The sequence below is a fragment of the Pollachius pollachius genome (genome assembly GCF_949987615.1).
Source record: "Pollachius pollachius genome assembly, chromosome: 3".
Lineage (NCBI taxonomy): Eukaryota > Metazoa > Chordata > Actinopteri > Gadiformes > Gadidae > Pollachius > Pollachius pollachius.
In genome coordinates, this window is record NC_136936.1 from 49,016,169 (window position 1) to 49,042,207 (window position 26,039).

Consider the following 26,039-nt stretch of genomic DNA (forward strand, 5'->3'; position numbering starts at 1 on the left):
ACGTTGGTTCATTCGCCATTGAGAGCAAATATCAGGAGGGGTGGGATGTGAAGGGTCTGGCCGGGGGGGCTCCTCAGAAGAGGAAGTGACTCGGAGGGGAGCCAGGGGAGTCAGTCCTACACCGCCACCCTGACACCCCGTCTTGCTGCGGGGAGGCCAGGTGGTCTTCAGACGATGTTACCTGTTTACCCTCCCCAGTGATCGGGGAACCTGGAGGGGAATCACTAGGGGACTGGTCACCTCGTATCAGACGACCGCAGATGGCTGACAGATAACATGGATGGGGGGGAGAAAGAAAAACAATAACGTTTCCACCCCTATTACAAACTTATTTTATGTCGTACGTCCTTTCACTTAATGTATGCACTTCTTGTATGTTGTACATCCTGGCACTTAATGTTCAAACCTATTGTATGTTGTACGTCCTGGCACTTATAAATAGTACTTAGCATCGTGTAGCATCTTATCCTAGCTATCTTTGTTGTACACGGGGAATGGGTTAACCTAATGATTGTTAGTGCTTGGCACTTGGTTCTATGAACATTCTTACTGTAACGACAACGATATATTGTTGTTTCTCTTATTCGGACAAATGTACTTTTTGTAAGTCGCTTTGGATAAAAGCGTGTGCTAAATGCCCTAAATGTAAAAGTAAATGTAACGTTTATTGAATATTTGGAACAACGGCTTCACACAATGATCCATATGAACCATGTGGGCGCCTGGTTTGTTGCGGGATTACTCATGTAATTGTCAGCTTATATTGGACAGCCATGACAGGGGTGAGAGATAGCGTTGATGTTAGGGAGATAAAGACAAACAATGGACATATGAAGCAGCTTTACACTGTACATAATAAAAAACCTTCTCTTTTTCTTATTATTTTCAAATCACCAAGTTTGAGTTTGTAAGAAAAAAATGCCCGCAAAACTCTCTAGCAACAGGAACTTGGAGTGGCCATTACATTTAACCTGTGAAAATCTAAAACGCTTCTGACCTGCCACATGCTGTTCTCAGGGAATTGGCATAATTGTTCTTAGATTACATCTCTCTCGCTCCGAGCCATACGGAACACACTTGTCAAACAATGTAGTCAGATTAGTGCATTGTGATTGAGGCCGTTGAGGATCTATCCAGCTCATTACATAGCTAAGAAAAGAAACAAAAGCACCGTTAAAGAGTCTCAATTACGGCGATAAAAAGCAGAGCGACAAAGCCGGGGCATGGGTTCCAAAGTAAAGAATTAACCTCTTCACTCCGGCAGACAGAACAACACTTATGTGACGTGATTGAATGGAAGTGCTCACTGTTACAGGTAGCCGGGGAATAACAATGTATGCCCGATTGTAAGAACATACCTTGGGAAAGTTTCCTGGTCCGGTTCCATACAGCTTTAATGTCTCGCACAACGAACCGATATTTAGCTCGTATTTCTTTCTTCATCTTCACTCTTAATCACGTTTGACAAAAAAGCGAAAAAAACAGTAGCATGCTAAGCTACACCGTTTCACCACGGAAACCTTACCAGCATAAAAAAATAAATTAAAAAGATGGAAAAGGTCGTAAAATTGCACGAAACAGAGACGTCAAACCGTCGACGCGTCGACATTACGCGACACAACGGTTTTATGGACTCGCTAACGCCCCACCGAGAGACAGTAGCGGCGGCGCGACATTAGCCATATGTCGCCGTGGAAACGCCGCCACCGAGACGCTCCCCCGCGCCGGGGCCCTTAAACCACTGCAGCATGGCCGCCGACAGACCCGACGGACAAGCCCGCCGGCCCCGGGGCCCAGGGGCCCCGGCGGAAGACAGCCGCTGTGGAGGCAGATCAGGGTCCCTCGGGGCCGGCAGGGGAGCGAGTCATCGGAGGAGATCACACGTGAGGAGAAACAAGCCGTAATAACGGGCATAAAGTTGCACAAACATTGAACTGATCTGCTGATTAGCGCCCATCTGGCCTGTAAACCGCGGGCTGCAGACCTGCACACGCACGCACAACGTTTGTTCTTCTGCTGTGTGTGAGAAGGCCTGCACACGCATGTGCACAGACGCACACACACACTCACACAGACACACAGAAATACAACCACACACGCGATGTCTGCACTGTTAGTCAGACATCACACACACTCACTCACACACACACACACACATACACACACACACACACGATGACTGGAGTGTTAGTCAGACATCACACACACACACGTGCACACACCGAATACACACACAGATACAGACCCACAGACACAAACACACACACACACACACGATGTATGGACTGTTAGTCAGACATCACACACACACGATGTCTGGACTGTTAGTCAGGCATCACACACACACACACACACACACGCATTCGCATGCAATGTTCTAAGCTAGCGTAGACACGAGCATAAACAAAGCATAATTTTCAGCAGTATATCGGGTAGACCTACGGCAGAAGCACTGTCTTCAGAAAACAGTTGTTCCACATAGTGACAAGGCTTGAGTAGACAGGGGGACCGCAAGGTGATGGATAGATAGAATATGCCACATTATATAATAGAGCTATTGTAGTGATACTATCCAGAGTATGCTATTATATCTATTATATCTCTTGTATCTCTTGTCCCTTAGTGGAAACTACAGTGTGTGGAAACCGCTTTGATTCTTTACTGTACACAAGGACAGCAGCTCTCACCCAACGTATAGCAATACAACAAACGGCAACCAAAAAACAACAACAACAAAAGGATTTTTGACAAGTTCTCCCCAACAACAAAATGCCGCCTGACAAGCTTTCACAGAGATGGCCGGGCTGCGGCAGATTACAGAGCTCTTTATCTTTTCATGAAAAAAAATAAAAAAGGGTGAGTGCAGCATTTAAGTGCCAATGATGGAGAATCCAATCTGAATGGTAAAGTGTGTCACCTCGGTTTCACGAAGCTGTAGGGCCCCAGTAATGCTGGAGAGTAATTGTGTGATGACAGCTCCTCTGTGCGGTGACGTTGTCAGGGGGGGCTGACAGACGATGCAGCCAGGAATGGATACGTCTTACAGCCTTAGTAGTAGTAGTGGGGGTGGTAGTGGTAGTGGGGGTATAGCGTCTTCTTCGTTCACGGCTTTGTCACAGCCTGGAAGATTTGTACGTTTTTTCCTTGCAACAGGGAAACAGTAATGAGGTGGGGTCTTTCTTTTACAGTCAGAATGATATACAGGGAGATCGGTAGACAGAGCGGCAGACAGGTAAACAGATGAATAGACAGAATTACATACATGTATGAAGACAAGACAGTCAAACAGATATACAGGTAGATCGGCAGGCAGACAGACAGGCAGACAGTCAGATATACAGGTAGATTGGCAGACAGACAACCAGACAGGTAAACATGTGTATAGACAGACATACATACAGGTAGGAAGACAGACAGTCAGACAGATATACAGATAGATCGTCAGACAGACAGGCAGACAGTCAGACAGACACTTCTCGGTCTGATCACAAAGTGAAAAGCACAGTTGCTTTAGAAATCAAAACATGCTGTCAACGGTTCACCTTAGCAGCGAGGAAATGCCCAGACTTTGGAATACATTACTAAGGTAATTGCCGCAACAAAATTACCTCTTCTGAGATGAGCTCTGCCGGGCATCGCGGACGCGTGGTTGTCAATTGGCTCCATTTCACGAGCGTTTGTGAGCAGAAATCAGGCGTCACACATGAGGGAATACAAACAGGTAGACCGCTGTAGGCGTCTGTCTGGATACATCGCCGTACATACAGGACGGGGAAGGATGCGTTGAACAAAGGGATGCGTTGATGACATTTCTTCAGACGCAATTTCGTGGATTAAATCTGTACTACAAAAAAAATTAGGAAATGAATTAATGAATTTAACATATTTTACAGAAGTTAACAGCAGTGGCTGACTGTGATGAGGCCTATTTGTTTATCCAAACTATTTTAGCAAAGTTCAATTCACAATACCTTGCCTGTGCCTGCCTTCCATTTATTTTGTGATTCTTGTGGCCGGGCCACTTATTCCTCCTCAGAGCGGTGAGCTGAAATGCCTCCCGTGTGTTCTGATGAGGATCACCTACCGCCGTCTGAAAGGTGATTTCCCAGCGAAATTGTTTCTCCGAGCTCACGCTGCTTGAGTCCGGAGCACATTTTTCCAGCATGTTAACAAACATGTAATTTCCATAAACACGTCCAGTAATTGACAAGTTGATTCCGGTTCTGCCAGGGAGCTGACAGATGGGCCCCAGTGCTCTTAATGCTGCTGGCTCCTGGCTTCAGGGGCCCGGCCTTAATGAGCTTCTCAAGGGATCTGTGTCTGTCTGTCTGTCTATGTGCCTGTGTGTGTCTGTGTGCCTGTGTGTGTGTGTGTGTGTGCGTGTGTGTGTGTGTGTGTGTGTATATGTGTGGCTGTATGTCTGTGCATCTGTTTGTCTGGGTCTAATAGTTTATGTGTGTGTGTGTGTGTGTGTGTGTGTGTGTGTGTGAGTGTATCTGTGGCTGTGTGTATTTGTGTGTGTGTCTGTGTCTATGTGTTTGTGAATATGTGTGTGTGTGTGTCTATATCTGTGTATGTGTCTGTATATCTGTGTGTATGTGTGTATCTGTCTGTGTGTGTCAGTGTCTGCGTGTATCTGTGTGGATTAGAATGACAAAATGTAGGCTCACAGAGTCGCACATAAATCCTCCCGAAGGTCCTTTATCTTGTTGAATGAATCTGGGATCACTCTGAGCCGACTGGAGACTAAAGCTTCATCTTAATAAACTCCAACGGTGACAAACGACAGCTTGGGAATATAACTCAGAAGGGGATGATTTAGCTTATTTGAAACAGACATAATACTACTACTAATAATAATAATAATGACAAAAGGATGCACACCCAAACGATTGCATGTGTGCCTCTTGATTCTAATTGTGTTATTTTTGGAGGTCAGTAGAATATAAACGACAGTTGGTGATTTCACGATAAATCAACAGCAGGTCAGGTCAATCTTTTATTACACAAAGTTGATAAAAAGTCGTTTATTGTGCTATTTTCTCATTGTTTATTTGTCTCTCAAAATATTTGTAATTTATATTTGCTATTTTATTTATAAAAAAACATCTATTTTAATCCTTTGACGTTTATTTTTTTTCTTTCGGCACGTCACCAAATCGATATTGTCTCAGCCTCTTGTGATTCTGTTGTCATCTCATTATTCTCGAGTGCTTCCCATCCGATGCTCCGGTGTCTTCCTGTTCTTAAAAGGGAGATTTACAATAAAGCCATTACTGAACGATCCCAGATCCTCTCCACTGGCCTGTGTACCAACACCTCTCTGTGCACACAGCGCTATCGCTCTATATATATATCTACAGGCCGTGTCTGAATAGCAGCAGAGCATTCAGAGCCATTCATCTTATTCAGGACTCGGTCCGGGGGTGGGGGGGGGGGGGTAGATCTGTATTGAACAGCGTGTGGAGGATGTTAATACATATTAATGGTGACAGGAGTATTTGCAAGTGAATACACTGGCAAGAGGGGATTAGACATAACTCTCAACGGAATGGGAGGTATCATCACACCCATTCTGCTGTGGGACCGGGGACCCTATCAGATCCATCCCCAACCCCCACCACCCACCACCCCCACCAACACCACCACCACCACCACCAGCAGCAGCAGCACAGAGCCAGCAGCAAACACTAAAGCCCTTATCTCCATGCTGGGCCTCTCTGGAGAGTTTACAATTTCTCGCTTCACTGGAGCCTGAGCTGAGCTTGTTACCGCCACAAAGGCCGCGGAGCGGCGGGCCGGTCCACAGCACAAAGCCCACCTCTGGCCGGACTCCCCTACCACAGATAACCACCGACTTGTTGGACCCACTTCCTCTACATCCTCCTGATAGACCGCCGTCACCCCCCTCACAACAAAGTTAAAGTTAAGAGAATGTATATACATAGATATATATTTATTTATTTATATATATGTATGTATAGGCAGTGGACCCGTTGCCCTAGACCGTTTTGGAGCAGGGTCCCGGAGGGTAGATGTTCATTCCTGGATTGTTTTTTGGGCCCCTCAACAGAGTCCCCTGGTCAGGTTGTCCTCCGGTCGGGACGGACGCGTTAGATGACCTTACGACACGATGTGTTGAACACTCTTCTGTAGCTGCTCGTTCAGCCACAAGACGATGGGGTAAAAAATGGAACATGCGTGCGCAAACACACGCACATACACACGCGCACACACACACACAAACACACGCATGCACGCACGTGGACACACATACACACGCATGCGCACGCACACACACACACATACACACACACTCACGCACCCAGACACACAAACATATGCACGCAATCACACACACACACACACACACACACACACACACACACACACACACACACACACACACACACACACACACACACACACACACACACACACACAGATAGATAGACAGACCTCTGCACCCAGAAGCCTTTGTGGGGATATTGAGTACATTTGCTATCCCTCAAACCATCTGCTTGTGAAGCGTAGACGGTTCTTTTTTAAATGTTTGACATTTGACATTGAAAAAAACAGGACTCTGTATTTAGAAACAAGCATAATAATTTGAGCTCCAAATGTGTTTTTAATTTCCCCTTTGATTACTTTAGTAAAATGGTATTGAGGAGAAAAAAAAACCATCTCTTTCAAAGTGCACAAATGAATAACCACTATAAGCACTTAAAACTCGTCCTATAGAATAACGAGCACTTCACCGCTCGTTTGCTGAGTGGAAGCGTAAGCGTGACCGTATGCGGTTTCTAAAATCACATGCTACACTTTGACTGTTGTAACGCCTACATTTAACAGGGTCCTTATAGGTTAAACAGAAGAGGTGCTGCCTGCTTACCTTCAATAAGGTCAAATCATTTGGACGCCTGGCCTTCAGGACAGACTCTGACGTATTCTAACGCCCTAACCCTCTTTATTGCAGGGCTTTGTTGAATACTCGATTCTGATTGGTCAATTACAACATCCAGCGGTCGGTTACCTCCAACCGTAGAACTGAACGTCGACAACATTTCTTTTTCCTGGAAGCAACGAAAATACTTTTAAAGCAATAGTATAATTCTTTGTTACATTTTGGGTCAAATTATTAGTAGTAACTAAGTAAGTAGCACTGTAATTAGCGATAATAACAGAGCGATAATGTATCGCTATGTGTAATCGTTATCGTAAAATAAACCCCTCATCTCTTACACATAGAACACTAAAAAAGAGATAGAATAGGTTTCCCAGATCTTAATATATGTTTTTTATAAAACAATATACATTTCAACGGTTAATAAAATACAGATAAGATCAAATCTGTCGTGTCCCCATAGATCTACCAGCCACTACACCGTGGAGCTACGAGCTACGTCCCCCTCCACGCTAACACCAACACTAAGTCCTCCCATACAAAAACATAAATATAAAGGACTTGCTGAGACAGCCCTGCCATCGTTCCCAGAGGCCCTCGGCGCACTGAAATTCTATTTTCAGTTTTACTTGCTGCAGTAATTATCCGCATTGTCGGGAGAATAAAGACAATAAAGTGCATGGATATTTGCCGGTCAATTGGATTCTGTCAGTTCAAGCAGAATTGGGTACACAAGCGCGCGGCTTGCCAGCTTGTAATAGCGCTGGTGTTTGCGTGGAACAATTTCCCCTCTAAACAGCTCATCAACAGCGGAGAGAGTCTGTCACCCGCGCTAAGGAGTGACACGTCGTTCACATCTCCGTCTGTTATTAGCGTGTCTCTGTGCGACAAGCTCAATTATCTGACACTGCCCGTAATTTCCATTCCTTTTTCTGGCACAATGTAAAGTTCCTCTCTCTCTCTTTTTTTATTTTCGAAAGCCGCTCGCCCCCGGTTCCAGAAAACACTGATATAAGACGTGCGTGGGAAGGGGACGTTGGAAAACATCTGCAAGTTGTTCCCGTTGAAGTTGCTTCAGACTCGGTTGAGGCTGCTTGGTCCAGTCTGATCGGTGCATGTTTTCGTGTGTCCGTCTTTTTGCTTTCAGAGAATTATCAGGGTATACAATAATATTCCCTTGCAAAACATCAATTTTTATGATTTTATGATTGAATTGAGTGGTAGTGTGAGCAAACGCTGGGTATTTAAAAGGTTTGACCTTTGCTATATACATATACATTTATATAGACGTATATGCATGGACGTACAGATGCACCTACCTCTCCATATTCATATGCTGTACATATACACATCTCCATATGGGTTAATCTCCCCTTCCAATTAATTTTTAATAATGAGCTGAAATAGGCCTACATAATTAACTTATTATTTTCAGTTTGAGCTGTGAAATCTAATTTGAGATCAATTCCCTCCCATCCAGGATCATTTTTTCAGTGTTTTTTTGGACTGCGCGTCTTTGACGAAGAATAATGTGAATGGTGGCACCATCGCTAACTTTTAATAACAGAGAGAGAGATAGAGAGAGAGGGAGAGGGGGAGAGAGAGAGAGAAAGAGGGGAGAGAGAGACAGACAGACAGACAGAGAGACAGACGAGAGGGAGGGGAGAGAGAGAGGCCTTAGAGAGAGAGAGAGAGAGAGAGAGGCCTAAGAGAGAGAGGCCTGAGAGAGAGAGATATGGCGAGAGAGAGAGAGAGAGAGGCCTGAGAGAGAGAGAGAGAGAGAGGCCTGAGAGAGAGAGAGAGAGGCCTGAGAGAGAGAGAGAGAGACAGACAGACAGACAGAGAGACAGACGAGAGGGGGGGAGAGAGAGAGGCCTGAGAGAGAGAGAGAGAGGCCTAAGAGAGAGAGATATGGCGAGAGAGAGAGAGGCCTGAGAAAGAGAGAGAGAGAGAGAGAGAGAGAGAGAGAGAGAGACCGATCTCAGGCTCAGCCTATAGGCCTCAACTTAGGAGCACATCGTCGCCATTCATCCGGGTTCCGCCCAACCTTCACATAGACCAGCACTGCTGAACGCACCATAAAAGCCCCGCACACAAAAGGAAAAAGGGGGGGGGGGGGGGGGTGTCTGGACGTGTAATGATGACAGCTCTAACTCAGCGCCGGGGCAGTAAAACACGCCGTGTTGGTCAATTGCCCAGAACACATTAGGGCTCCCACGACAGCCAGCCGGTAATGTGCTAGGTACCGTCGGTAGAAGAGGACCCGACCTGTTATCAACCGGGAACTCTCGCACATTTTTATGGAAAGGGTTCGAGTCGGAACCGGCAAGGTTATCGGGGGCAGACGGGCTCGCGATAACCTCGCCGGTTCGGACCGGTTCAGACCCGACTGATGGAGCACAGAGACTGAACATTAACTCGCCATGCCTTCTGCTTTTTCCCTGGTCGGCACACAATGGAAAACGTTTGTTCTACACGTGGAAGAAGTGATCACGCCTGCAGTGGGGCTGCCCGCGCCCCCCCCCCTTCTATATATTCATGGTTTGACCCAGCGGGCTAAACTCCTGCTGCCTGCCGCTTCGCCTCTCTCTCTACTCTCTCGCTCGGCCCTGCAAAGTGTCGTTTTCCCCCCATGCGAGGTGTGGGGGGGAGGACTCTGAGAGCCGCGCGTTGCCGTCGACAACAGGGTGACCTTGGGGATCCCCAGATGGTTTCCATGCGCCGGGGTGGGTGTCATCTTCAGACTAACCGCTGTTTGACCACTATCCGCCGGGAGAGATGCTTCCTATCCGACACTTACAACAATGGTGTAAATGGGAGCGAAAATTGAGCTCACCTCCGCGGTGGTGGTGGTGGTGGACTCCAGTCCCTCTTGAAGGCTGAAAGCCTCCCGGATGAGTTCTGTGGCCGGCAGCGGCGGCGACGAGCGCTCTCCATGGTGGGCTCCCTGAGACATGTGTCATCAGAGAGAGAAAGTCCAGCCACAGATTACAGTCTTCAATCAGTCAGCGGGGGGGGGGGAGAGCGTGAGCGGGGAACGATATGTACATCATTGTCTCTGCCGCAGGCGGTGGCCCGCGGCGAGCATATTACCTGTGTCAGAGCTGCCAGGGACATGAAGAGCCATCACAGAGACGCCACTCAGCGGCGGGGGGCGGAGGGTGGTTGTGGTAGGGGTTTGGTGGGGGGGGTTTGGTGGGGGGGGTTGGTCAGAGCGTGCTGGAGGAGGAGGAGATGAATCCACATTCCCGGTGGTCTCGGCCGTGCGTGGCCCCTCTGTCTCTCGGCCGCCCCGGCGGCGGTGTTGACGACCGTTTAGCGTACACGTTGTCAGGTGCTAAACGTCTCCCTTCACGAGACGATGGGATGGTTCTCGACGGGGCGGGCGAGATGCTCTTGTCAAGCGGCGCGCGCGAGAGAGAGAGGGGGAAAGGGAGAGAGGGAGAGAGACTACTGAGGAGATGCTCTCTGGCAGGAGTCCAAACAGGTGCAGACCACTCGTGAACCGGACCTGGACGTGAGCGATGGTGATGAGGGCCTCCGACCTACTCCAGCTGCAGAGAGGGAACTCACCTGGCTCTGAGTCTAACATCTGATACTCCATGATAGTGGGACAGATTCAATGTGTGATTTTCCATAGCGTTTTAAAGCCTCATGTGTATAGAACGCTAAATACGCGTGTGTAAAATGCAATAGGTCTCAATAATTGACATGTAAAGACATGGAGTTGTACTCCTAACCACCGTCACAGCCGTTACCAACACATCACAGACACTCAGACACTCAGACACACACACACACACACACACACACACACACACGCACACACACACACACACACGTTCATAAACACACCAAACACCCAGGATGCAGTCTGCTGCAGCGTTCCATCCTCGATCCACCTTCGTCCTGGTAATACTAAACCAAGATGGCCGACACTTGGCGGGAGGAAGAACCGACTCAGCTGCCCTCGGTTGCCGTCAGGTTTGCATAATGGCACCCTTGTCCCGGCCTTCAAGGCGAGGTGAACGCCGGCGCCGCGACGCCCGCTGCTTCTGTTTGTTCCTCGTGGGATACCCCGCTGCCTCACTGCGGGGAGGTCACCAAATAGAGGCCGGAATCCAAAAAACATAACTACGAAGAATCCCACTGACCTTCAGGTAAATTGGCCGCATTCAGGAGACGGCGGAATATCAGGTTATCGAGTCGAGTCACGCTGGGGGTCCACACCGGGGGGAAATGATCCGCGGCATTGTCTGCTGCCGCTGATCAAGGGCACGGAGGTGGGGGGGGTGGGGGTACGGAGACGGGAGATAGACGCGTCAGGTGGTGTTAGTTCTGCTCATGGGTTGATGAGCGGTTGGAAGAAAGCTTGGTGTTACCGGGGAACCAAAACAAGACGTTTCACAGCATGGTCCCACTTTGATTCCAGTGCCACCACTGCTATTAAGAGACTTAAAGGGCGATTTCCTTTTCCTGTTCTCGATTCCCGCAAGATTAGCAGAACACATTTTGACAGTGAATGCATATTGTAAGAAGACGGCATTGAATAAGAAGGGGAAAAAGAGCGCAGCTGCAAAGACTCAAGAATCTATTGCACTACTTTTAAGTTGTTGATTTCTTTAGAAAGGAAAATAATAGTCATTTTGCGCAAATTGCAGGCCTATCCCTCAACAACTGGGAGAAATAGTTGAAATTGTGCGGGGATAGGGAGGAACACACCACTCTTGGGGAAAGATCTTCTGGGACAGAATAATGAAATAAGTAATTTCTGCCGACACAGTTCATATTACCTCCCCGTGGCACAGAAACATAAACTCCACGGTGTTCTGACTCGGTTCACAAGGGGAGGGGGGGGGGGGATGTTATTACATTATTACAGTGTGTTCCGTGCCTCATCCCCTCTGTAGTTATCGTATTTATGTGTTTTGCACATGAATTGGAGTGAGTGAAGTTGTGCGCCGCGTACAATTACAAAGCCATTCAGCGGAAGCACCTAGCAAAAGGGTTTTATTTTGCGCGGGGACACAAACCCCTCTAAACATCTCCAGGCGGCGGTGGATGATGATACCTTTATGGTAAATCACCTGAGGCGCCATCACCCCAGCTCTCAGCCATCTTTACCGCTCTCTGAACACATTCAAACAAAAAGGATTGTTCCCCTTTCCGGTTCAATTGAATGTTTCCATGTTTCCTTTAAAAACGATACGTCGCCGGTGATATTCAAACCCTGTAAAGAATGACTATGAACAATGCACATGTGGTCCACACCTTTATACTCTAAGAGAAGATGTAGCTGTCCTGTCAATATGCTGATAAATATGTACATATCTATCTATAAATGTATATCTATATTTGTGTATATATACATATATATACATCTATGTAGTTGTATATCTATATATATATATATATGCATTTGCATGTATATTCAATTATGCATACATATAAATGTATATATGTGTATGCATATATATATATATATATATATATATATATATATATATATATATATATATATATATATATATATATATATATATATATGTATAAATGTGTATAGGAACTCCTGACAAGCGAACCCTAAGAGCCAAACCATAGGAAGCAAAACCAAACCCTAAAACTATACCCAAATAGTAAACCCTCATGCCAAATCATACGATTTCAATGAAACCCCAAAAGCCAACTCATAGAAACCCCTTACCCTAGAACTGAAATCTAAACCCTAGAACCCAACCCATAGAAACCCTTTACCCTAATCCCAACCATAGAACTGAAAACTAAACCCTAAAACCCATAGAAACCATTAACACTAGGACTGAAAATTAAACCCTAAAAATAGAAACCCCAAACACTAGAACTGAAAACTAAACCCTAAAACCCATAGAACCCCCTAACACTAGAACTGAAAACTAAACCCTTAAACCCAACCCATAGGTTTTAGGGTTTTATAAGGTTTTAGGGACACCCCTAAACCTAACCCCGAAATGTTTAGTTTATATTTGACAGTTGACTAACTAACCAACGATTCCTCAAATTAAAATTATTCTTTTCCATTAAACCACTTTAGATCAAGAACAAACCGCAACCAAACTCAGATTCCCCAGATTATCCCAGAGGTCTGTTTCATGGATGTAATTCCTGCAGGGGAGCAAAGATTATTACAATATTCAGATTACAGAGCAAGGGAAATTAATTGGACTAATTAACATACAACTAAATGATGATACCGTTAACACATTTTCATTAACTCAAACTGTCATTCTACGTTGCTGGTGCACCAGGTATTGAATTACAATGAATCTGAATTCATTACATTATGCAAATGAAAGCTAGGACTAAATGGACGAGGCCCCCTCATGTTCCAGAACACATTTTTACCTTATTGAGTATGTTTTTGAAAAGCATGTGCTTTTCATTGTGATTTACCAGACAATCTATTTTATAGTATTTTATTTAATTATCTTTCCCGCTGTTAGGACCAGGTAGTGCGTTCCACCAGGAATAGAGGATCGGGGGAGATCCTAACAAATAGCACCTACTTAAATCTAGGTCACCTGCAGAAGACCTTTGTCCCTGAATGATGTGAAGACGTTGAAAGCTTGGGCTGTGATGATGCTGAAATCAGGAACCTGTTAGTTTAATATCTATTTAGACCTGCCTACTTCAAAACCCTTTAGCTGATAATAATAAACGTGAGTGGTTTGGCCTTGCTGTTTAATTTAAAAGCGGTGAGTATTAAATCAAAGGTATGAGAATATGTCTGCATATGTGTATATATATATATATATATATATACCCCATGTCAACTGTGTATCTGTAGGCCTCCTGCAGAAAGCTGCCCAACTCCTGACCATGAATAACCTGTAAACGTTATTCATTGCGAAGCACCTGAGAGAAAAGCCACTTAGTTAACAGTAATCCACTGGTGAAGATGTTCTGCCAGAGGCGGATTAAGGCGCAACAACTGATCCTAGTCAGGACTACTCTCAGGGCGTTGTTAAGTGGGCCTCCAGGCCTTATGTTGGGGGGGGGGGGCTGACGCTGGTATGCAGTCACCAGGGGGTCCCCTTGCCCTGGAGCTGGTTTAGCCTCGCTCAAGCTCCTTGGCCTGGCCTGGCCTGGCTCTAATGGAGCTAGCCTGGCCCTACCCAAGCTCCTTGGCTGCAGTGACATCTACTGGAGTCCTCAGCCAAAGTGCAGCCTTGTGGTGGGAGAAGGGGTGAAGAACATCCCTCCAGCTGTTCGTACAAGTCAGGACTGAGGCGTTATACCGAACGCTGGGGCCGTAAGATCAAATCCCTGCACCGTCCCTCAGAAGATGTTTTAGGTTTTCAAAATAAAGAGACAATGGGTGAAATCTGTGTGAAAAGTTTTAAGTGTAAAAAGAGGGTAACTTGGTAATGTCCTTGTTTAGTACGTATTAAAAATGACCAAGCAGCCCTCGGAGTGTGGACATTGTACAGCCATTACGGAGCATAATCATAAACAAACGTAAGTAGAAATACATTTAAATAAAAGTCAAACTTTACAGAGGTTTATATGGATGTTATATTGACAAGAATGGATACAGAGACAAAACAAACAAATAATAACGACTTCCCAGGAGGAGAACGGAAACCTTGATTATTGGCTGCGCGTGGAGCAGAGTAATAAATACTACGGATGATTTAAATGGAACGTGGGACACAATGTAGGGACATGTCTTCATACACACGTGCTTCTGCGAATTGCTACAAAAACCTCTACTCCACAAGTACATTTACTGTTCCCCCATACATTGAGCATTAGCTGCAGGGCCAACAGCCTGACAACGTAGTCATGTGGACCAGGGAAACCCTACACAATCCATACAATTAAAGATCTAGGCATTTCTCGGAGAACTAAATATAAATCGTTTCCATACGAAGTAACATGACAAAAAGGACTAAAGTGATGCTAAAAACGTGCCGTTAATCAGCGGTACATTGAATCAATCTCTCCTTGCGAATAGCAACTGATTAAACGAGGTACTGGTCCCGATGGGTCTGCTTTCTTCAGTAAGGTGACACAACTAGTGGTTTTAAGTGGGAGAAATGAAGTGAGAACAGCCAGCGCACACGGGCTGTTTCTGATAAACAGGCAGCGTCGCGACGGCGGGATTCACTGTTTGGCCCATCAGAGGAACGCAGAACCGGGGGAACGAACGACTGTAGCAAGCACTATCCAATCACACTCTACTGACCAAGTCACCCTGAGATTATTATTGAGTCGAATTTTGGCAATTACCACCCACATGGCTTTTTGTGTGTTGTCCAAGTAACAACGCGTTTGTACATGAATTACACAAAATAATGTTTTTTTCTGGTCTTTTCGTTTCGTTTCGTTTTTTTTTTTTATAAATGCACATTTGAAATTACACATGATTAAAAAAAAGCCATTTTGTAAAGAATTTGGATTTCGTCACAAAAACCCTTCTCTATGCAAAGCTCAGTATAAATATCTATTCAGTCAAAATATTGTGTATGCAGACAATGCACATCACGCACATGTACTGTATGTTTTGAGAAGGAATTGGTAAATACATTGATTGTGTTTTCCTTTTTAGACCTGCAGAGTTACAGTCAGAGACGAGGGAAGCAGAGAGGAGAAGAGGAGAAGAGAGGAGGAGCAGGGAGGAGAAGAGAGGAGGAGCAGGGAGGAGAAGGAGGAGAGGAGGAGCAGGGAGAAGGAGAGAGGAACAGGGAGAAGGAGAGGAGTAGGGAGGAGAAGAGGAGAAGCAGAGAGGAGAAGAGAGGAGAAGCAGGGAGAAGAGAGGAGGAGCAGGGAGGAGAAGAGAGGAACAGGCAGAAGGAGAGAGGAGAGGAGTAGGAAGGAGAAGAGAGGGGAAGAGGAGAAGCAGGGAGGAGAAGAGAGGAGGAGCAGGGAGGAGAAGAGAGGAACAGGCAGAAGGAGGGAGGAGAGGAGTAGGAAGGAGAAGAGAGGGGAAGCAGGGAGAAGAAGAGAGGAGCAGGGAGAAGGAGAGTAGGAGAGGAGGAGCAGGGAGGAGAAGAGAGGAGGCGCAGGGAGGACAGAGGAGGAGCAGGGAGAAGGAGGAGAGGAGCAGGGAGAAGGAGAGGAGGAGCAGGGAGATGGAGGAGAGGAGCAGGGAGAAGGACAGAGGAGCAGGGAGCAGGACAGAGGAGCAGGGAGAAAGAGGAGAGGAGCAGGGAGGAGCAGAGAGTCGGACATTCGTTAGCGAGCGCTACGACTACAAGAAGAGCGCGGTGTTGAGGGGGAACGAGAAACAGAACGAAAACAGAAACTCATTATGTAGAAACATGGATAATGACATTGATAGGTTTGCATGACGACACAATCTGGACATGAAAAGCTTGACCTCCACTATTCATCAGCCGTGTGTGAAAACGGACCTTGCTCGCCAAGGTTATTGTCAATAAAGGCATAACGTCCGTACGAGAACGTTGTTTGAACCGCGGTACCGCTCGTTTCTCTACGATTTTTCTTCAAAATACATGTGAACAAATTAGCATCTTCAAAAACATACCACGGTCCCATGTTCAGGTGCCACGCGACACGGCGTTTTACAAAATAAGGCATCTCCTTGGAAACACATGACATGACTGTCTTCGTTTTTTTTTTTTTTCCACTACTGTACTCTTTTCCCGGTAAAAAAACATAACAGAAACCCAGACTGCTCGCGGACATCAAGCCCTTAGTTTACGTGTTAAAATATATATATGTGTGTATTCATAGAACATGTTCCTGACCGGGGTTCCTTTAAAAAGCAGTGAGGAAGTCGAAGGGGAACGCAATTAAGCAGTCTGTGGGCGGGGCGGGGTCAAGGAAACAAAACGGACGAGCGCGGCGGTCACTCCATCACGTCGCCGGCCGTCGCCACGGAGACCAGCTGCAGGGGCACCTCGGCGTTGGCCAGGAGGTCCTGGGCATGGCCGGAGCCCTGCTGGATGTTGGTGAGGATGAGGGTGGTGCCGCCCGTCGTCGTGGCGATGATGCTGCCGTCCGAGGAGCCCGCCGACTCCAGCGAGGCCACGCCCCCGCCGGAGGCCACGCCCCCCTTCTTGTTCTGGTGCGTCTTGATGTGCTTGGCTAGGTGGTCGCTCCGCATGAAGCGCTTGGAGCACTCGGAGCACACAAACTTCTTCTCTCCTAGGGGGGGGCGGGAAGGACACAGAGTTAAAACTGTGCCACGTCGTGGTGTGACTTTGACAGGCTCGCCGGTCTGCGTACCATGAAGTTCTGACAGTTCCGGCCCAGTTATAATGTGCAAGCGGCAACGGGTCATAAACTAGGGGACAACACTAAAAATATGTTTAACTTTTAAGTAAACCAACCGGCAAAGATTCATACTTCAAACTTGACTTAACTCGGTGTTGTTCGGTCAGATAAAAAAAAAAAATCGAAGCTTAAATTATTCCTACGCGTTGATATTATGATATTATATTCATTATTAAACCACAGTATCCCCCCCAGGATGCCTGTGGTTTTAACCCGCTGATGAAACCGGGCGCATGTTGTGCCATCATCTCCATTCAACCAGACCCGACACCGATAAACCCCGAGCGGGGCCGCCTGCTACCAAATCTTTTAATTAGTCAAATCCCGGGAGGCCTAATTGTTTTGGTAGGAATTACACGTTGCACCGCGTCAAAACTGAAGCGCGGCACCGGTGTGAAATCACCGACGATTGAGAGCGGCGGCGGCGGCCCGGGCACCTGTGTGTGTGCGTCGGTGGCGCTGCAGCTCGTCGCTGCGCGTGAAGCGCTTCCCGCAGAACATCCAGCTGCAGACGAAGGGCCGCTCCCCCGAGTGCCAGCGCAGGTGCGCCCGCAGGTGAGATGTCTTGCCGTACACCTTCTCGCAGCCGGCGATGTGGCAGATGTGCTGCTTCTTCTTCCCCATGTTCGACCCTCTGGGGACACACACACACACACGGAGACACGCGCAGACACACGCATGCACGCGCACACACACACACACACACACACACACACACGCAGAAACACATGCGCACAGACACACACACACACACACAAGGAGACACACACACACCGGGCGCAGACACACGCATGCACGCACACACACACACACGCAGAAACACATGCGCACAGACACACGCACGCACAGAGACACACAAACGAGTGGTTAGTGACTCATGGGTCTTGTTTGACACCGTTATTGAAATGCAGGAACACTTGGTGTGAAGACAGACAGACAAGACTAATCACCTAGTTCCCTGGCTAGACCAACTCCCCAGCCAGAGTTACTCCCTTGACTACAAACACAGTAGCATAGCTACCTCCCCAGCCAGGCTAACTCCCTAGCTAGAATACCTCCCCTGCCATACAAACACGCCATGATAGCTAACATCCCAGCCAAGCTAACTCCTCGGCCCTTCAAACACGCCACCATAGCTAACATCCCAGCCAGGCTAACTCCTCGGCCCTTCAAACACGCCATGATAGCTAACATCTCAGCCAGGCTAACTCCTCGGCCCTTCAAACACGCCAGCATAGCTAACATCCCAGCCAGGCTAGCTCCTCAGCCCTTCAAACACACCACCATAGCTAACATCCCAGCCAGGCTAGCTCCTCGGCCCTTCAAACACTCCATGATAGCTAACATCCCAGCCAGGCTAACTCCTCGGCCCTTTAAACACGCCACCATAGCTAACATCCCAGCCAGGCTAGCTCCTCGGCCCTTCAAACACGCCACCATAGCTAACATCCCAGCCAGGCTAGCTCCTCGGCCCTTCAAACACTCCATGATAGCTAACATCCCAGCCAGGCTAACTCCTCGGCCCTTTAAACACGCCACCATAGCTAACATCCCAGCCAGGCTAGCTCCTCGGCCCTTCAAACCCGCCACCATAGCTAACATCTCAGCCAGGCTAACTCCTCGGCCCTTCAAACACGCCATGATAGCTAACATCCCAGCCAGGCTAGCTCCTCGGCCCATTCAAACACGCCATGATAGCTAACATCCCAGCCAGGCTAGCTCCTTGGCCCTTCAAACACGCCATGATAGCTAACATCCCAGCCAGGCTAACTCCTCGGCCCTTCAAACACGCCAGCATAGCTAACATCCCAGCCAGGCTAGCTCCTCGGCCCTTCAAACACGCCATGATAGCTAACATCCCAGCCAGGCTAACTCCTCGGCCCTTCAAACACGCCATGATAGCTAACATCCCAGCCAGGCTAACTCCTCGGCCCTTCAAACACGCCATGATAGCTAACATCCCAGCCAGGCTAGCTCCTCGGCCCTTCAAACACGCCATGATAGCTAACATCCCAGCCAGGCTAGCTCCTTGGCCCTTCAACACGCCATGATAGCTAACATCCCAGCCAGGCTAACTCCTCGGCCCTTCAAACACGCCAGCATAGCTAACATCCCAGCCAGGCTAACTCCTCGGCCCTTCAAACACGCCATGATAGCTAACATCCCAGCCAGGCTAACTCCTCGACCCTTCAAACACGCCATGATAGCTAACATCCCAGCCAGGCTAACTCCTCGGCCCTTCAAACACGCCATGATAGCTAACATCCCAGCCAGGCTAACTCCTCGGCCCTTCAAACACGCCATCATAGCTAACATCCCAGCTAGGCTAGCTCCTCGGCCCTTCAAACACGCCATGATAGCTAACATCCCAGCCAGGCTAGCTCCTCGGCCCTTCAAACACGCCATGATAGCTAACATCCCAGCCAGGCTAACTCCTCGGCCCTTCAAACACGCCATGATAGCTAACATCCCAGCCAGGCTAACTCCTCGGCCCTCAAACACGCCATGATAGCTAACATCCCAGCCAGGCTAACTCCTCGGCCCTTCAAACACGCCATGATAGCTAACATCCCAGCCAGGCTAGCTCCTCGGCCCTTCAAACACGCCATGATAGCTAACATCCCAGCCAGGCTAACTCCTCGGCCCTTCAAACACGCCAGCATAGCTAACATCCCAGCCAGGCTAGCTCCTCGGCCCTTCAAACACGCCATGATATTTAACATCCCAGCCAGGCTAACTCCTCGGCCCTTCAAACACGCCAGCATAGCTAACATCCCAGCCAGGCTAGCTCCTCGGCCCTTCAAACACGCCATGATAGCTAACATCCCAGCCAGGCTAACTCCTCGGCCCTTCAAACACGCCATCATAGCTAACATCCCAGCCAGGCTAACTCCTCGGCCCTTCAAACACGCCATCATAGCTAACATCCCAGCCAGGCTAGCTCCTCGGCCCTTCAAACACGCCATGATAGCTAACATCCCAGCCAGGCTAACTCCTCGGCCCTTCAAACACGCCAGCATAGCTAACATCCCAGCCAGGCTAGCTCCTCTGCCCTTCAAACACGCCATGATAGCTAACATCCCAGCCAGGCTAACTCCTCGGCCCTTCAAACACGCCATGATAGCTAACATCCCAGCCAGGCTAACTCGTCGGCCCTTCAAACACGCCAGCATAGCTAACATCCCAGCCAGGCTAACTCCTCGGCCCTTCAAACACGCCAGCATAGCTAACATCCCAGCCAGGCTAGCTCCTCGGCCCTTCAAACACGCCATGATAGCTAACATCCCAGCCAGGCTAACTCCTCGGCCCTTCAAACACGCCATCATAGCTAACATCCCAGCCAGGCTAGCTCCTCGGCCCTTCAAACACGCCATGATAGCTAACATCCCAGCCAGGCTAGCTCCTCGGCCCTTCAAACACGCCATGATAGCTAACATCCCAGCCAGGCTAGCTCCTCGGCCCTTCAAACACGCCATGATAGCTAACATCCCAGCCAGGCTAACTCCTCGGCCCTTCAAACACGCCACCATAGCTAACATCCCAGCCAGGCTAACTCCTCGGCCCTTCAAACACGCCATGATAGCTAACATCCCAGCCAGGCTAACTCCTCGGCCCTTCAAACAAGCCATGATAGCTAACATCCCAGCCAGGCTAGCTCCTCGGCCCTTCAAACACGCCATGATAGCTAACATCCCAGTCAGACCCACACCCTGCAATACAAAACACGTAGCACAGTCAACATCCCAGGCAGGCCGGCTCACCTGCCGCCCGACTCTTTACAGTTGGGGCAGGTGCAGGCCACCCTCCGCAGCCTCTTGCCCTCCTGGCCCAGCGGGTCGTCCTCGTCCACCAGCCTGACGTGGAGGTGGGACAGGTCGCTGGTGTTCAGCGTGGAGTCCGTCCCCAGCTGCCAGTCCTCAGAGTCAGGCTCTTCCTTTATATGGATGTCTGGTGGAAGGGGAGGGGGGCGGGGATCGATGCAGACATCAATACAGTAATGGATGTGATAATAACATGGGGAATAGCTCACAAAACTCATGCTGGGAAAAGTAGCTGCCATTAGATCATGTGAATGGCTTTCAATGATTCAGGCCTCTTATCAGATAACATGACAGAGAATCATCGGGTTATTTCATATTGTCCTTGTTCTAGTATCTAGCAATAGTCATAACAAAGGTATCCACTTTAGATACATTTGTTCATATTGTATTTATTCATATGATATCCATGTATAACATTCAGTTTTGGAATATAGTTGCGTTTATGGTTAAAAGCCGTTTAAAAGAAATCGGACTCCAATCTCGATTTAATAAAAAAAAGGCTGAATTAAATATAGGCCTGCGAGGGCCTTAATTGTTTGCACACTTTGAAATGTAAGAAGCAAACGACAGTAAACGTGTAACCCGGCGTCTCTTTACCTCTCATTTCACACAAAACCACTTCTCCTTAATTGCCATCTTTACGTTTCATTTCCAGCGTCTTCCGACAGGCGCGCCGCATCCGTTCCTTTTGTTTATCTGTTATTCAGGCGACGGCTCAACGAGGAACATGTGTCCAATCACTTCCTGGAACCACGTCGCTGCTCTTCCCTGAGCATGTGTGATGTATTCAAATTGGCCATTAGCCCATTGTTTTACCTCCTGGAGAAGATATGGTTGCGGAAGCGATCCTAAGGATTGTTTCCCACTGAATGGGGAGACAGGACGGTCCTGCCTCTCGGCGGTCTAATGGGCTCCCAGAAAACAACGGGATGCTGGAGAGACAGCACAGAGGAGAGACTAGGGCTGGGCGGTTAATCCAATTTTGATCGCGATTTCGATTTTAGCGTCAAGCGATCACAAAACTAATATAATCGAGTTTCTTGTTTAATTTTTTTTTTTAATAAACGTTTTATTGAACAGCTGGATAGGATACATATCTGTACATTATTTTGGATTAGAACATGTTCTTTTTGACCATTTTGTGTATCTTTTTAAGTTCTCGGTTACAAAGTGTTCTTTGGGAGAGACAGGCTGAAAAAATACATCATTTTTTCAAACTCACAAATAATCGTTTGAATAATCGTGAGTTGGATATTGACCAAAATAATTGTGATTATGATTTTTTTCCATAATCGAGCGGCCCTAGGAGAGACCCGGTAGGTTCTCATCATCGGGGACGACAGCGTTAGAGCTGTTCGTACAGACACTGGCTTGCACCTCAAAGTTATTTTAATTAATACCGACACGTTACTTGCTTACATATATATAGGCGAACATTTTGAATCGCAGTGAAGATTGAACAAGCTTGAATGTGTGTAAAACACTGTAAACCTTGGGCTTCTGCTTCTATGTGACAATTGACTGAATATTGTCAAGAGGTAAAACAAATGCTTGGATAGAAACGCTGCAGTTCAGACGTTGCAAGAATAAAAAATAAGATTTCACAACTACCCTAGTAGTTATAATAATAACTCAAAGATGACAACGCAGCAACACAAACGACCGAAGACACTGAAGCCAAGAGAGACTTCAGCCTTCAACAACACATTTACATGTAAGGCATTTAGCAGACGCTTTTATCCAAAGCAACTTACAATAAACACATTTGTCAGAAGAAGAAGAAACAATATATTGCTGTCGGTACCGTAAGTGCCAAGCACTAACAATAGGTTAACCCATTCCCTGTATACAACCAAGACGGCTAGGATAAGTCGCTACACAAGTACTATTTTAAAGAGCCAGACCAACACCACGAGGAGCAGAAGAAGAAGAGAGGCCGTACCTCCGGGGCTGTGGCCCTCCTGCTGAACAATGGAGTTGACTGTCACCGTCTGCAGGTTGGGCACCTGGCCGCCGCCCAGGGACAGGGTCTGCACCGGGGCCAGGGTGATCTGCTGGGGCTGCGAGGTGGGCAGCCCCAGGTTCTGCAGGTTCTGGACGCCCTGCACCTGAAAGGTCTGCCACTGGATCTGCCCGGAGGCCGACACCGTCTGGGCCTGGATGATGAAGGTGCCCGGGTTGATGAGCTGCAGGTTGTGGTCGCCCGCCACCGACTGCATCACCTGCTGCCCGTTGCTCGACTGGGTTGGCACTTGCTGGAGCTGGAGGACGGGCTGGGCCGTGGACGTGTTGAGGGTCTGCGCTTGGTTCTGCTGGATGAAGACTTCGTGGAGGCCGGAGTCCGCCTGCCCCCCCACGGACATGGATGACAGCGCCGTGCTCTGCGTCATCAGCACCGAGCCGTCCGTCGAGTCGGGCTGCGCCACCGCCGACGATACCGGCACGTACATCTCCTGAGCGGCGTTCAGGTCGCCGACAGTCAGAGTTTGTGTGAGCTGCTCGCCGGGCCGGGCCCCGCCCTCAGAGCCTTCCCCGGGCTGGCTGGCCAGGATCAGCTGTCCGTCCGCCGTCATCCCCGTGGCGATGGTCTGGGCGCAGGACAGCCCCAGGGAGTCCAGCTCCAGGGAGTTGAGGGGCACCAGGGTGATGTTCCCCGGCAGACCCACAGGCACGTTGGTGACCACCTGGCCCTGGTGGCCGAAGGCGGAGCTGTCGATGGTCACCCCCTGCAGCTGCCCGAGGTGGCCCGCCTGCGACACCAGGCTCTGGGTGGTGGCCAGCATGTCGGCCGCCGAGACGCTGACGCCCTGGCTGCCGTCGGGCAAGATCTGGATCTGCCCAGCCGAGTCCTGCCCCAGCGCGGCTCCGTCCACGCCGGCCGCGGAGAAGCTGAGCTGGCCGTCGGCCGTCTGGAGCTGAGGAATGACTTGGTACTGGATGTTAGGCACTGTGTTGGCGGGGGAGCCGTCCGCTCCCGACGTAACGAAGATGTGTTGGCCCTGGAGGTTGTGCAGGGGGACCACGTACTGGCCGTTGGACGTGAGGATGCCCTGGTTCTGGATCTGGATCATTCCGGAATCTTCCTTGGTGGTGGGGGTCAACACCTCCCAGGCCTCCGTCCCGGTGAGCTGGATGGAGGCCAGGTCGGATGGCTGGGGAAGACGACGCATGACACTTAATAAGACGGTACCGATCGCTGGAGGGAAATCTGACTGGAATTACCTAAAATACTTGCATACAAGAGTACATTTACGTTTTTGTTAATTCGCTTTTATTGTGAGAGTTACAAGCGTGGCTGAGAATCAAAGCATACAATCAAAAGTGGGAATAGATACAAAACGTATAATACCAATACCAAAACCTTGTTTAATGTGATAGCCCAATGCAACACCTGGTGACCAACTGAAATTGAATAAAGTGTACCATAACACAGGGCAAAGCAAATGTAACCATCCCGTTTTGTATTAAGAGTTAATAAATATTACAGCGTAAAGTATGTAGTGGGGGGGGGAATATATTTAAGACATAATCCTCTTGCCTGTTATGATGTCATAACTCATTCCATAAATCAGTTGTCAAATATTCAATCAAGTACGTTTTCAGCGCAATTAACACCTGGAGCATTCCATGTTGAACGTATTCATATCAGTGCCTGAAGGAGAGGTATTGAACCCACTTAAGAACCTGAATCTGGCAGCAGCAGCCCCGCCAGCACGGACTACATCCAGAGCCAGGGGTCAGAATTCGGACCCCGTTAGCGGGGATGGCGTTGGAGGAGGAGGAGGAGGAGAGACTCACCACATCTTTCTCCACCTCGGACGACGGGGAGCCCACCTTGCTGCACGTCGTCGCCAGCAGGTCGAGCGGCGACGGCTGCGCGTCCTACACCCAGTGGGCGGAACCAGGGAACAAGTGGGTGGCCGTTAGTTCGGGCCACGGAGGGAGTTTGAGACCAACTTTCGAGCGTGTGAACTCGGGAGTGTGAGTGTGCGTAGACCCCGCTCACCTGGTCTCCTCTGCCGTGGTCCTGCTGCAGGAAGTCGCCGTGACCGCTGTCCGCGTCAGCCATTTCCTCCGGTTTCACGGGCTGCTCTGGGGCTAGTGGAGACACAGGCTAACGTTAGCAGAGCCGACCTGGCGCTCAGCACAACCCGACAACCCACAACAAGACGCCATGTGTGCCGCTGACCCGAACCACAACACACTACCACCTCCACCCTTCCCACAACGACGCAAAGTCCCCGCAGAAGTGCTATTTTTATTCGTTTTGGCTGTTCCCGAGCGGAGCTAATGGGCTAACTTGAGGCTAACCCGCCTAGCTAATTAATAACAGCGAGTGGTGCGCCGAGGAGGCTACGCTATCGAGGCTAACTTAGCTTAGCCGCACTAATGCCTCCGCTAGCCCCGCTTTAGCTTCGCTCTTGCTACGTACCGGTCATGGCGGGACTCGTCGGAAGGGCGGGAAAGTCTAGCTCATCACGCGCCACCGTTGCATGACCACGCGCCTCGGTTTGATTGCCGGTTCAACCGCAATAAGTGATAAGTGTCTGATGGGGGGCTTTTTTTCTGTTTTGATTGACGGGGCTGTGGGGGGAACACAAAGGGTGGGGCCTACTCTCGGTGTTGTCCGAGAAGGGGGGTGACGTCACACAGGAAACCCCGCGGATCTCGCCGCCGAACGTGATTGGCTGACGTGCTCTGTGTGCCGCGTCATTATTTGCCTCCTCCTGCTCAGTGGGCAGTGTTGCCAGATTGGGCGGGAAATCTGGCCCGATCTGGCAACCCTGCTCAGCGGGCCGTGTTATTAGGCTGGGTTTAGAAGTGGTTTCGGACCCTGTTTTCTCTGTGCTCCTCTGTGTTTGCTTTTGTTGAGTCGTCGTTTGTGTATGTTTAAACGCTTCGGTGAGCTTGAATAAACACTGCATGAAACACTGTTTAATGCCCTCTGAATATTTGAATGAAAATTAGAAATTACCCATAGGATCCCAAGAACTGCTAACTGTTATGTCTACCCATTGCAGTTGTGGTAACTGCTT

At 48.7% G+C, this 26,039-nt stretch overlaps 1 protein-coding gene across 1 annotated transcript; it reads right to left on the reverse strand.

Moving 5' to 3' along the window:
• Positions 1 to 14,437: 14,437 nt before the first annotated feature.
• sp3a (sp3a transcription factor) lies at positions 14,438 to 25,618 on the reverse strand. The gene is made up of 7 exons (XM_079732525.1): positions 25,436 to 25,618; positions 25,010 to 25,101; positions 24,802 to 24,885; positions 22,946 to 24,155; positions 20,944 to 21,130; positions 17,620 to 17,816; positions 14,438 to 17,053 (listed from the first exon to the last, which is right to left on the reverse strand). Exons 1-7 carry the CDS (start codon positions 25,440 to 25,442, stop codon positions 16,755 to 16,757), a joined length of 2,076 nt encoding a protein of 691 aa, XP_079588651.1. The 5' UTR covers positions 25,443 to 25,618; the 3' UTR covers positions 14,438 to 16,754.
• Between the last annotated feature and the right edge of the window lie 421 nt (positions 25,619 to 26,039).

What these genes read in the sequence shown, in the direction of transcription:
- sp3a (XM_079732525.1), bottom strand. An exon ending in ACCACGGCAGAGGAGACCAG is followed by an intron (nt 24,886 to 25,009) that starts GTGAGCGGGGTC and finishes CACTGGGTGTAG; the next exon opens with GACGCGCAGCCGTCGCCGCT. An exon ending in CCGAGGTGGAGAAAGATGTG is followed by an intron (nt 24,156 to 24,801) that starts GTGAGTCTCTCC and finishes CGTCTTCCCCAG; the next exon opens with CCATCCGACCTGGCCTCCAT.